This window comes from Sparus aurata, chromosome 22 (assembly GCF_900880675.1).
Source record: "Sparus aurata chromosome 22, fSpaAur1.1, whole genome shotgun sequence".
Classification (NCBI taxonomy): domain Eukaryota; kingdom Metazoa; phylum Chordata; class Actinopteri; order Spariformes; family Sparidae; genus Sparus; species Sparus aurata.
In genome coordinates, this window is record NC_044208.1 from 19,334,248 (window position 1) to 19,346,645 (window position 12,398).

Below are 12,398 nucleotides of genomic sequence, written 5' to 3' on the forward strand. Positions count from 1 at the left end.
GGGGGGGGGTCGTCGTAGGAAAAGAGAAGAAGAAAAAAAAGAGTAAAAGACCCTGGGAGGAGTGTTTTTGTAAAGAATGAAAAATACTGACACTGTAAATGCACTTTAGAGGGTAAATCTAGCTGTTTCATAGGCGGAAAAAAATTGGCTACGTTTTGTTTCACGGGTCCACAAACGGACGTCTGTTGTCAGGTATTGTAAAAGGGTTTCAGCGGGGTTACGCTAGTATTTTTTATTTTTTAGTATCGAGTTTCCCAGCGCCAAGTTAGATAACCATTCACGGGTTAACCTCTTTTCCAGTTCTTCACTTCCACTTTGTTTTTTTGCAGTCTTACAAAAAAAATAAATTCTTAATTACATATATGAAATGCTTTGGCAGACGTTGTTGCACATTCTGTATATGTAATTGATATTTAAATAACTTATTTTTCTTCTTCTTTTGTTTTTTTTTTTGGCTTTTTATTTCATATCAACTGTAATTAGCTGTACTATATGAATAGCAATACCTTCCTGCATAATGCATATTGCTTTAGCCAGTGAGGAAACTACAGTATGTATTGTAAAATATGTGTACAAAATTATTTTATTTGGTTTTCATCTACCTAATGATTGTCCATACAGATTTGCTTGTGTATTGAAAAACAAACAAAAGTTAATGTCCATAGCTATTTGTCATTCTGAAATATAATAAAAACCTGTTTCTTGCATTACCTCGGCCTCCTGACTGGTGCTGTGCTCTCACACACGCACACACGCGAACACACACACGGTCATGGAAAGACGTGGGCATGGCCTTGCTGGCTCTTTTCATCAGTGTGGTCAGCCGTGACACTGGATGCTGGACCGTTGATAACTTTCTTAATAACATTTTGAAATTAAAAATGAAAAAAAAGTGTGTCAGCGACGGGGCTTTCTGGTGGTCAGCGAAAAAGGAACAATAACACTGGTCTTAATTTGATTAAAACAGGTCCATCCAAACACGTTATTAGTTTATTCTTAGATGTGAGAAAAACAAGCTGATATTAAGTTTCTACAATATGGTTAGGAGGAAGAATGGAAGACAATTTGGGAGCACTCTGAAGTTTTATACTTTATGACTGCATGTAATGCTTTCTGGTGCTGCATATCAACAGTCAGGAATGAATAAGTTCAGGGTTACAGTCCAAAGTACACGGGGGCGCGCAGATAAAGACACAATTCTTTATGGAATGAAGTTTCGGTGACATGTGAGTCTTCGTCAGAGATAAAAACTTTGTACTCGAGGACACTTCGGCTGCATTCTTCAAGTTCCTCCTGATAGCCGAATGCGCCTCTCTAAGAGCATCGGACAGGCTGTCAGCTCCATGTGAGGTGGCTAAAGGGCGATCAACTTTTTCCTTCAACAAGTTCAAATGTCTCATGGATGCTCTGAGTAGCTGCACACTATTGAGGTTGACTTATGATACATTATAACTACCTATACACACCTAAAGGTCAACTGTGGGGAGGACTCTGTAAGATACAATAGCCCATGTAGTATCATAAGTTATCACTGTCTGAGTTAAAATATATAATAATGCATGCTCCATCATAGTCTTTCATTTCATTATTGGTCTGTAATTCACTCATGATGAAGCCCATGACTATAATGCATTATAAACATAGTTAGAATTTGTTATAATGCACCCACTGTGTATTGATTATGCTTTCTAACAATAATAATAACACTGATGTGGAAATAACCGTGTGCTTCTTATCAATCTTCAATTTGATGATGACAAGAATAAATAAGCCTTTGTCGCTCTAACCAAAATACATGAGTTTAATACAAACACAGATGTGTTAACAGAGGCTCATACACGTGGGAGCAGTTGCACCAAAAGTCGCTACAGTTGCCACGCATCATAAAGATTCTCACATCGCCGAGTCATCTGACAGGAGGGCACCAGACGAGATGTGTGTAATTACGGGTCGATGTCGTCCATAAGCTCACCATTATTTACTGCAAGAGTCTGGAATCTCTTCAAGGATCGTCTTAAACGGCACCTAACACACCCGGAGTGTGAAGGACGGCCAGTTGCCATGTCAACGCACACATGAAACATTCTCACACACGATCACACATTTCTCAAACACTCATTATTACACCGATCCCTAGAATGTATAACGTATAATAAACAAATTTCACTGTGTATCGCGTGCTGTTTATTTTATTTCACTTTGCTTAAAGCAAACAATGACCATTTACAGTGACTTATAGCCAGCTCGTGATCTATTACATCTGCCTATAACAGGGATTTCATTGACTTTACTTTACCTAAGGCACCAAACAGCCACTTCCAGTGTCTAATAATCATATTATAAGTATTATAATAATCATAACAATGCCTTTTCAAATGATTAAAGTGTATTGGTGTAACACACCATGATAGTCACTTAAATAGTGAGCGAGCAGCAATTATGAAGTACTGATATGCTTAATCATGTGTTATTGTTATGAAGCATTCTGATTGTTTATAACCATAAGGCACACTATGACACATTTTTATCAAGAATGTTTATAATGTGTCATAGACATTGATGTCATACTGAGTTATTATTGTTATAAAGCATAAGTAAGATTCATTACAATGAGTATGTATGAGTATGCTGATAATACTCATATAATGCATTATAGGTATATATGGGATTCCTAGAAAGTCTTACCGTGGTTTTCATACTAAGGATCCCACTTTCAATTCATTATAAGTTACATCTATATAAGCTTTAGGAGTGTCGTCATTAAGCATTATGAACGCATTATAACACACTGTGAATGGCCCCATAACGCTCTACAGATGTGGTCCTCATAGAAAGTGTTGCTCACACGTCTCTGGCCTCATTGGAATGTGTGCACTATAGCATCTGTGAACAACAGCTCCTCTACCTGCTCTGCCAAAGGTTCAGTCGGAGGTCGGAGCTCTGAAACTCAAGGAGCTTAAAAACAGTCGTGTTGCGTCTGCCTCGTAATGCCTCATTTAGAAAACTGCACACATCTGCTCAGGACAAAGTCGGCAGAGTTCAACAGCCTGTCTGGCTCTTGTTGCCATGCAGCTGCCGTCAGTGAAGCCCCGCGGAGGATTTCCAGTCTTATTCATGTCAAGAAGCTCCTAAATAGCGGCTCGGACAACGGACCCACAATGTGATTTTAAAAAAAAAACGTTATCCCAAAAGAATTCATCCTGCTGCAGTACCTTCACATTTTCACATGTGTTTTGCATTGTCTGAGTGCAAAAACACACAGAAGCAAGTGAACAAGCATTTTATTCAAGAAGAAGAAGTACAAAACTTATTTTGTTTTAAGGAGAAACTGTACAGTACATTTCCTTCCCACAGCTGTAACAAGCTAGTTTTCCAGTTCAAGACGCCCTCTTCCACAGATAGAATTGCTCATCTAATTTAAAATATCTCAAGAGGAAAAAAGATGTGACATTATTGCAAATGAATCCTTTTTTTTCCGCCTCGGGTTTGTTCCCATGATTCTCGTCCACTTTTTCCTCTGCAGTGATTGTGCACGACTGTAACCAATCTACGGTGAGAATTCCTTCAAATTCACTGACAGGATCATAACATTTAGCAATAATGAGGTTTTTTTTTTTATTTTAATTTAGTTTTCCAACCATCTGTTTTGGTCTACTTCTTTTTTTCATAATACCGGATCATATCATACTTTATTATTTCAGAGCATGATTGATATGGCTGTAACTAGTGGTTTTCTTTATTATTGATTAATCTGCAGACTACTTATTAACCAAATGACTGTGTAGTCTTTAAAAATGTTCATAAATCATCACATCTGTTCATTCACCATCATGAATGACGAAGAAAGGCTGCAAACCCTCACATCTTTGAAGCTGGACACAGAACATGTTTGACATTTTTGCTCGAAGAATGACTGAAACAGTTTTGCTTTATTTTTAAATTGACTTTACCAACTAAGTTTTAGACACAAAGCACATACACAGTATAGGGTGGATTCCTCACCGAAACACACTTTGATGAGTGCGATACTTTTATCCATCCTTTTATGGAATTTCTTTTGCCACACATTTCCCTCCTGGACGGTCAGAAGTCACTGAAGTAGTTCCTCTGAAAGTTTATGATGTATCTGAAGTCTGACTCCTGAAGTTTACTTTGCGTTAGAAAGGCAAATCCAACTGTCTTGACTCGTAGCTCCCAGGGGTTACTCCCCCCCAGCAAACAATCCTATTGATTCTCATTATGGCAGTAGGCTAAACTCGATTAAGTGCGCTCTGACTCTTAAGTGCGTGGCCCTTAATACGGACGTGGTGGGCCTCGTTCAAACGTGCAATGTTCTTGCCAAAATGGAATTAATTCCTCTCCGTCTCTTCCTAGTTTCCAAAAATTATTTACCCCGATGTGACTTTGCCAGAGTACACAAACCCCTCAGTAACCACGCGTGGGTCGACACTGTTTACTGAATCTGTGTGACTTTTTACAAACAGGAGAGGACCTTCAGCTGAATTCCAGCCCCGGGATATTGCTTACTAATAAATACTGTAGACCTGAGACAACCCTGAGGAATCAAGGTACTGATTTAACATCCTGTTAGACACGTCTGAGCTCATTACATTCTACATTTTAATCCTGGCCTCAGTGTCTGTCTGGAGTTCTCATCAGCAGTAAGAGGAAAAAGTATCATTGCATAGATGTTATTTAACATATGGAAATGTATTATATGACATATATCAAGACTGATGCCGACATGTTACCTATAAGGCAATATATGTTTATTATATATTTATATCCTATGATACATGGAGATATTGGTTTATAACATTTATCAAATACCCACAGGAAAAATTTTTTATATATACATGCATAAAAATGTGTTTATATATTGTTGAGAACAAAGAACAAAGTACCCATAGTGAAATTTGTATAGTCGTACCATAGTTCTTTATGGTAGTGTATGCTGCAGCCAAAAGATGTTAACATTATGTGATTCATATATGTAAAGTTTATAACATACATGACATGCCCAAAGGGAACATTTGAAAATGTGCATATTTCTAAAAAGTCTATATGTTGAATGTTTATAAAGTATTGTTTGCTGCAGCCATACGTGTTCAAAATAAATGTAAAGATATAAATTGATATGCCACCAGTAGAATTGTATATATGTTGTATTTATAAGTAATTAATATATAGACATATGCCAAAATATGTAATCGACATGCATTAACATTTTGAATGGGCTGGACATATATTTTGATATATACAACTGGCTCCATCTTAATAGGCCTCATATACAGAATGAACAGAATGCTGTAGTTCTGTGTAATAAACTCCTGCTGCATGGGAGATTGTGCCGGCAGGGCTGTAAACCTATAATGCTTCTCACACTCATTGTGCCCAGCGTTGCAAAATACAGGACCCAACTATTTACAATTCACTCCACCTGTGGAAAACAAACAGCCAATAGACCACCTACAGAATTACTGTGCTTCTCTTTATTACCTTTTGGTCTTTAGAGCCAAATTGTTTTCCGCAGCCGTCGTTGCTCCCTCGACCACAGTAGCTGTCGCCCTGCGAAAGCACATCAGCCCCTCTCTGCGAGGTGGTTATTGTGCTGAATGACTGCTGTTGCCTCCTAAGTGCAGGTGTAGTCTAAGTGGTGGGTTCAGGCCCTTGCTGTGGAGAGATATACGGCCCCTTAGAGCCAGCCTGAGGGTAAAAGGGAAAGTTTAAAGCACACACACACACACACGCTTTATGCACAAGAAGTGAACAAGATACTCACCTCACCGGCTCCTTTTCAACACGCGTCAAACGCCTACACCCTTATCCTAAGGTTTGTGACGGCATCCTGTGAATAATAACTACTTTACACAGGGAGAAAGGTCACATTGATGTTTCTATTAGGGATGAATGTTTTGTCAGATCTCTTAAAAACCATGCAGAAGCTATAACAGAGCTGTGTTATCATCACACTGTCAAAGCCACCACTCTCTCCCACCTCCTGAAATGGAAATTCACAGCTGACTTAAAACTCCTTCCACAGTCTGTCTGAGGCTGTCACAAATCAAACCCGTTTCAATGAATGCCCACAGTCAACTTGTCAGGGCCCTCCCTCCTCTCTCCCCCCCTTCTCTCTGAACACTGGGTGACGCTGTTTTACGCACACACACACACACACACACATACACGCAGCCATCGCAGAACCCGAATCCCGTATGAGGTGGAAGTTTTTTTCCTCTTTCCACGTTCAGTAATCTGACACCCAAGGAAAAAAAAAGACTCGGCAGCAGAAGGATGGACCCTTAACTCGGCTGGAAGGACGGAAGGAAGGAGCAGTCATCCCAACGAGCGCAAACGAGGTGGACCCGAGCAGAAGCGGAAAAAACGCTGTGCGCAAAATAATAAAAAAAAAAAAAAAAAACCCGTGGCTGCGGCACTGGAGGAGAGCTAGGTTTCGCCTGCGCGTCTCTCCCCCAAAAAAACAATATCACCGGCCGCCCGACTCAAATGATCTCAAGGCGACAAGTTTCACTTTCCTCAGGCGGATGGGTGACTTTCCACGGCGCTTTGTGAGGAGTAGATGATGAAGAATTTCAGCGGCAGTCCCCTTCACAGCAACAGCCCGACTCCCAACCACATCAGAGAGCGAAACAACAGAAAGTACAGCTTACTCTCTGCCGTGCCGTTGCGATTCTCCCTGCGAGGTTATGGTTTCTGCATGGCTACGCTGTTCTTCTTCTGTTTCGGCTCCCTCTTTTACCAGCTGAACGGAGGACCCCCTAAAATCCTGCTGGACATCCGACAGTATCTCGGTAAGAACTTTTTTTTTCTTCTTCTTCATTTTGTTGTTGCCCTGTTGGCTGAAGCGCGTCACCATCAAAGAGATTCCTTTGAATCCCCCAAAAAAAGAGAAAAGTTGCCCTGCACGTCTAGACGCCCTGCTCTGATCAGAAGCGTAAAAAGGAAAGTCTATCTAACATGAAATCAGAGGCGATGAGGCGTGCACCTCTCATCCACCGCCGGGCATAACTCCTCTCTCTGTTTTTTTTATGACATCCACCGGAGGCCACAGCGTCCCCTCTCGACCTCGCTCACCTCAGAGGAGTTATTGATATATCCCCCATTATCATTCTAGGGTGGCTTCATGTGAGGCTACAGCAGGCTTTTGACACATTATGAGCGAGACTATGTTTTAAAAAAAGAATCCAAATTATTCAGACCGACACCAGAGGAATGCGCTCCTCTCCTAACCATCCGAATATCAGTTCTGACATGTCGGCGCGCTTTCGGGATCTATTATGGTAACAAGAGTGTAGCAACTGTTGAGATTGATAGTGTGTGTGTTTGTGTGTGCGCGCAGTCACTGACACCTCTCTCTCTCCCTTCGCGCGGCCAGCTGGTGCGCTCCGGCCACACGTAGGGGCGCTCATTACGCACGGCTGGCACCGCTGGAACGAGGCGCGACGATGTCCCGAAGGCAGGATTTAATGCTGGTGGTGTTTTTCTTTGAAAAAAAAAAAAAAAAAACAGCCGAGCGTGGTATGTGATGTGAGGCGTGATGTTTTCTATAAATGATACATGTGACCCAACTGTATTTTGGCACCAGAGAGCTGGATTTAAAGGGGCACTGTTGTTTTGTAGAAGGAACTCAAACTGAGAATTTGCACATTTACGACGATTTAAACTCAGAAATATTAACTGAATAAACGAGCTGTCCTGAGAGGAAAGTAAGGGGCCTAGAGAACCCTGTGTGAAGCTGGAAAGGTGGCAGGGTCCGCCACATGTAAACAAAGCTAAAGAGTAGGAAGTTGTGTTGAACTTTTGAGGTCAGTTTGTTTATGCGGTCAGGAAAACAAAGAGAGTTTGTTTATGAGTTTTTAATGGTGAGAGCAAAACTGCACACTGCCCCTTTAACGTATTTTCGTGCAGATGTGCGGCAACATCTGCACGCCCGCCCCCCCTGCGCTGAGCATCTGTATTTATGACATGATGTATCAGATTCAAGAAAAGGGAAGTGTGTGGTTTGCGGGTTCATATGTGCTGCTGATACTCACACACACACACACAGGGGATTTCTTATCAACACGTCAGTCACTGCTATGACTTAAGCCGTAGCTGGTGTGTGTGTGTGTGTGTGTGTGTGTGCGCATGTCTGTGTGTGTGTGTGTGTGTGTGTGTGTGCGTGCGAGTGAGAGAGAGCCTGTGTGTGCTGAAAGGAGGTTGTGTTCCTACCTATTTTCTCACACGGGGCTCAGGGGCCTTTATGACGTGATAAACATCTGGAACAGAATGAGAGTCACTCACCAAGTCGGCCACTAATCCCCGGGGTCAGATTGGTTTTCCTGAGCACGGACACACAAACGCAGAGTCGCGCAAACCCGAACACGCACGCTCAAGTCAAGTCAAATCTGTTTGATTTGTGTCACAACAGGACGAACACGCACGTTTGTATATGTAGTCCTTGCAGCAGGTGAGAAAATAAATACAGAGCCAGTTGTCATGGCTTAATTTGCAGACACTATACACACAAAGCACTAGGATGAAACTTTGCAACCCTAATGTGATTTAGAAAATCGCAGCGGTCGATGCTGCTTCCTTTTTATCTAACAGCGATTGCACAAAGCTAATGCGCCGCACTCAGCTCTAATGTCTCGCACACTCACTTCCTCGCTAGAACACACACACACACACACACACACACACACACACACACACACACACAAGCTTAAGTTATCAGCTGAGTCCCGTGCATCACACAGGATGAGGCAGACGCGTGCACCGTTAAGAGCAGATAAGGACTCCAGCGAAACAGACCCTCGCTTCCTTAAAAAAAAACCACGAGAGACAGTGACGAATGCTCTGGCACATTTCATCAGCACTTACACATGTGTGGACCTTGAGGGCGAAAAGGAATACATCTATGAGAAGATGAATGAGTGTGCGGGGCCCAACCTGAGGGCCTCTATGCTCGACTTGAGGAGGAGGGGAGGGGGGAGGAGGAGAGGGGGGGTCTCCTTTTGTAACAGTGACACAAGTACACTGTAGCACCTCTGCTGGGATGTGGATGAGTAATGCTCATCAGGCTGCGGCGGGGAGGAGAAACAAGCTTTTGCAAATTCACAAGTTGGATCTCAATAATAGAGTAATGCATTTTTTATTTGCTTTTTGTGGAGGATTTTTTTTTTGTAAAGAGAAATTGTAGGTATGCGCAGGAGCCTCAGATGTGGTCCCCTCATTGACCTCGTTCTGAAGACGCTTATTGTATTCGGCACCTCCGTGAGAGATCCACGAGAGAGGGCGGTGCAGGGGGGCGGCGGAGAGAGAAGATTTCTCCGAAAAGTTTGGTGGAAAGTTATTGTTCGCCGGGAAACCAAACGTTCCGCGGCTTCTCTCTTCGTCACCTCCTGCCCTGTCAATTACAGACCCGCTGTGTCTCTCTCCATCTCTGCCTCGCTCTGTCTTCATTCATTCATTCATTTTTCTGCCTCGGTGTCGTGGATCGATGAGTGGAAAAAAAGGATTTCTCGGTAGAGTCAGGGGAGCCGAAATCCAACAAAAAACTTTTATGTGGAGGGAAACTCGACTGGAATTAATGAGAAAATAAAGAGCAGCATTAATAACCCTCTAGTGTGCTGTATGCATACTGTATGTGTGTGTGTGTGTGTGTGTGTGTGTGTATATGTGTGACAGGCAGGCTACCGGCCTCTTTGCAAGCATCCAGTGATTAGCTGATTTATTTACCTTGAGCTGACCTGTGTTACTTTTGGCTGCACTGTGCCAAGATGAAGGTGAGGATTCCTGGTGGGGTGAGTGAATGTGGGTGTGTGTGAGAGAGAGTAGTGGGTCGATTTTGCACGAGTGTGTGTGTGTGTGTGTGGGGAAGGAACAGACCCTGTTTTGTTTGGGCCGGCGGGGAGGTCGGTGTTTGAGGGTGTCACTCACCGTATAGCTGCAGTCAGTGAAACGTGCAGACCTTTTAAGACCCGTCACCGACTCTCTTCCTCTCTCTCACATGCATGCACGCTGATGTTACCTCCAACCACTTCGCCCCGAAAAGAAAAAAAGGCCTCCGTTTGAGTGACATGCCTCCATGCGTGGATGCACAATCACACGTGTCTGTGCCGCGGCGGTTTCCCCCCTCTTGACGTTCGACTCGGCTTGAGCCGGAAGGCCCTCTGACTGAATCACGGTTAAATAAATTATTTTTAGAGAGGCAGACAGCTCGTTTTCATCGCCACAGGCCACCCTGACTGTTCACAGGACAGGGAACACCGGCTTAGAGCTGAAAACTGTGCTCAGCAGTCAGCGTTTGGACTCTTTTATAGCGGCAGCTGTCTCCATTTCTGGTTAAAATGCAACATGTAACACAAATATGAGAGCAAATTTGAAAGGATTTAGCATTGACTGGACCCTGCCAGAGTTTGAAGCCTGTGCGCATCTGACATTTCAAATACTAGCTGACTCCCAGTACTGTCATGAGCTCAGGGATTGTGACTAATGGGAGAGGGAGTTTTGCCGCTCTTTGATATTGCACCCAATCCTCTTGTAGCTCCTCGGAGCCCAAAAGCAAGACGAAAAAACAGTGGGGAGCATCTGAAGTTCTTCTGTTCGCTCGAATCTTCCAGTTATTGAGAGGCATCCTTCAGGATTAATCCTTGGACATGTGAATGGATGTAATGCGCTTTTTAGGGACTTTAAAGTACACAGATCTCATCCCCCCGCGATAAATCATAAACGCTGAACGAACTAGATGCAACTGTCAGTGGCTGCGCTTCTCAAAAAGAACTCTGTGACCTTAAAGCACTCATAAATTCAACTCGCCAAAAACTGGCCGGTGAAGTGTTTCGAGGCTGCAGACTGCCGGGCGGTGTCAGGGATTAGACCGGTATGTGTTGGACAGAGAAGAAGCTTCAAGGTAATTTCACCCCTCACTCCAGTTTCTGCCTTATTTACTGCAGTGAAGTGGATGAAAGCAAATTTTTAAGTAATGTTTAGATTGGCCGGTGACCACTCGGTAGACTCGGCGCTACAAATAAACCCTACATGCGTGTAAAGAATGAGAGAGAGATGATGGAGAGGGAAGCGATGCGGGGAGAGAAAATGAAGGGTTGCCTGCTGCGAGAAGGCCGAGAAGTTGACGTGCAACGCCTTCAGCCTGACGTGAACAATACAATTACGCTTAGCTTCACTTGTGCTGCACCTGACCTCTGGCAGACCAGACCGACGCATACAGTCAGCGGTGCATTTTTGCCAAAAACAAGTTGTTGGCTGAGGAGAGGCTGACAGCTTTGACCTTAAACTCTTCAGCACTGCTCGACCCGCCGTGGGGACCTTTCATACAAATGTGCAGACAATCTTGAATACACATGAAAGAACCGCTAACTGCTGCTAACTGGATAGCTTATTAGCTCGATTAGCAGTGTAGCTAGCAGTCCAGACTAGAACTAGCACAAGAGCTTTGGACCGGGAGCAGCATGCTAACACAATACACGGGCTTCACAATGTTCACAATGTTTTTTTTCTTCACACTCAAATTCTTACATGTTGCACTTTAAGATTCTTATCAAAATCACAAAGTTTCGAAAAGCGTCAGTTATGAAGCACAGGAAATCTACAATATTCACATCTTGCTGTGCGTTCCAGATGAGGACTGGTCACGAGGTCATGCATTGTGTATGTAATTTTGTGGCGCAGTGTTGGAAAGTGTTCAAACCATATAGCCACTTGTCTGGGGGAAATGTATAGTCGTGTTTTATCACATATTAACTTTCCCTCATTTGCCTAAATGGGACAAAAAACACACGCATATTTAGTCGCAGTCGAGCATTTTACACCTCCGCACGCAGACACACGTGCCGCGGCGAGGAAATGGACACAAACTACCCACATGCAGAAGAGCTTTGTTGAGCGAGCCAGACATGTAAGTGTGAGTTTTGGAGCAAACTCGCCACTCCTCTCACACCGAGTACGCCCACTTCCTGTTAGAGGATATTAAAAAACAGGGTCTTTATTTCATCTAGTCAAGATTTTGTTCCCCCGAACTGACAATTTTAGTGCTCTGCCCAAAGGGGACCAAAGTGTCAAGTAAAGTGGAAATCGGGGCCCGGTGCTGGTCAAGCTGTCACTCAGCATTTTTCAAACAACTCACAGGGTTGCCAGGTGTGTACCCGTCTGACTCAGGGGTGAAGTCGGTCATGTGGAAAATACTTAAAACAGCCTTTTATTCCTTCGCTCCTTTTCAATTTCTGTGCAGTGTTTGAGCGGAGGTGGCAAACTCCAAAAAAAAAAAGCTCAAAGGTACATTTATATTTAACACTAAAGGCTGCTGCTCTGAGATAAACTCATGTTTCGAAGGTTGGGGGTGAGTTGGAGATAGAATAATATTTTCGTCATCCATC

At 43.2% G+C, this 12,398-nt stretch overlaps 1 protein-coding gene across 1 annotated transcript in view; it reads left to right on the plus strand.

Annotated features, from left to right (window-relative positions):
• Positions 1 to 6,168: 6,168 nt before the first annotated feature.
• usta (uronyl 2-sulfotransferase a) overlaps positions 6,169 to 12,398 on the plus strand; it is a 61,134-nt gene continuing 54,904 nt past the window's right edge. Inside the window, exon 1 of the mRNA XM_030406342.1 lies at positions 6,169 to 6,812. Within this exon, the coding sequence (XP_030262202.1) occupies positions 6,581 to 6,812 (232 nt within the window). The 5' untranslated portion in view covers positions 6,169 to 6,580. The remainder of the gene's footprint in view (positions 6,813 to 12,398) is intronic.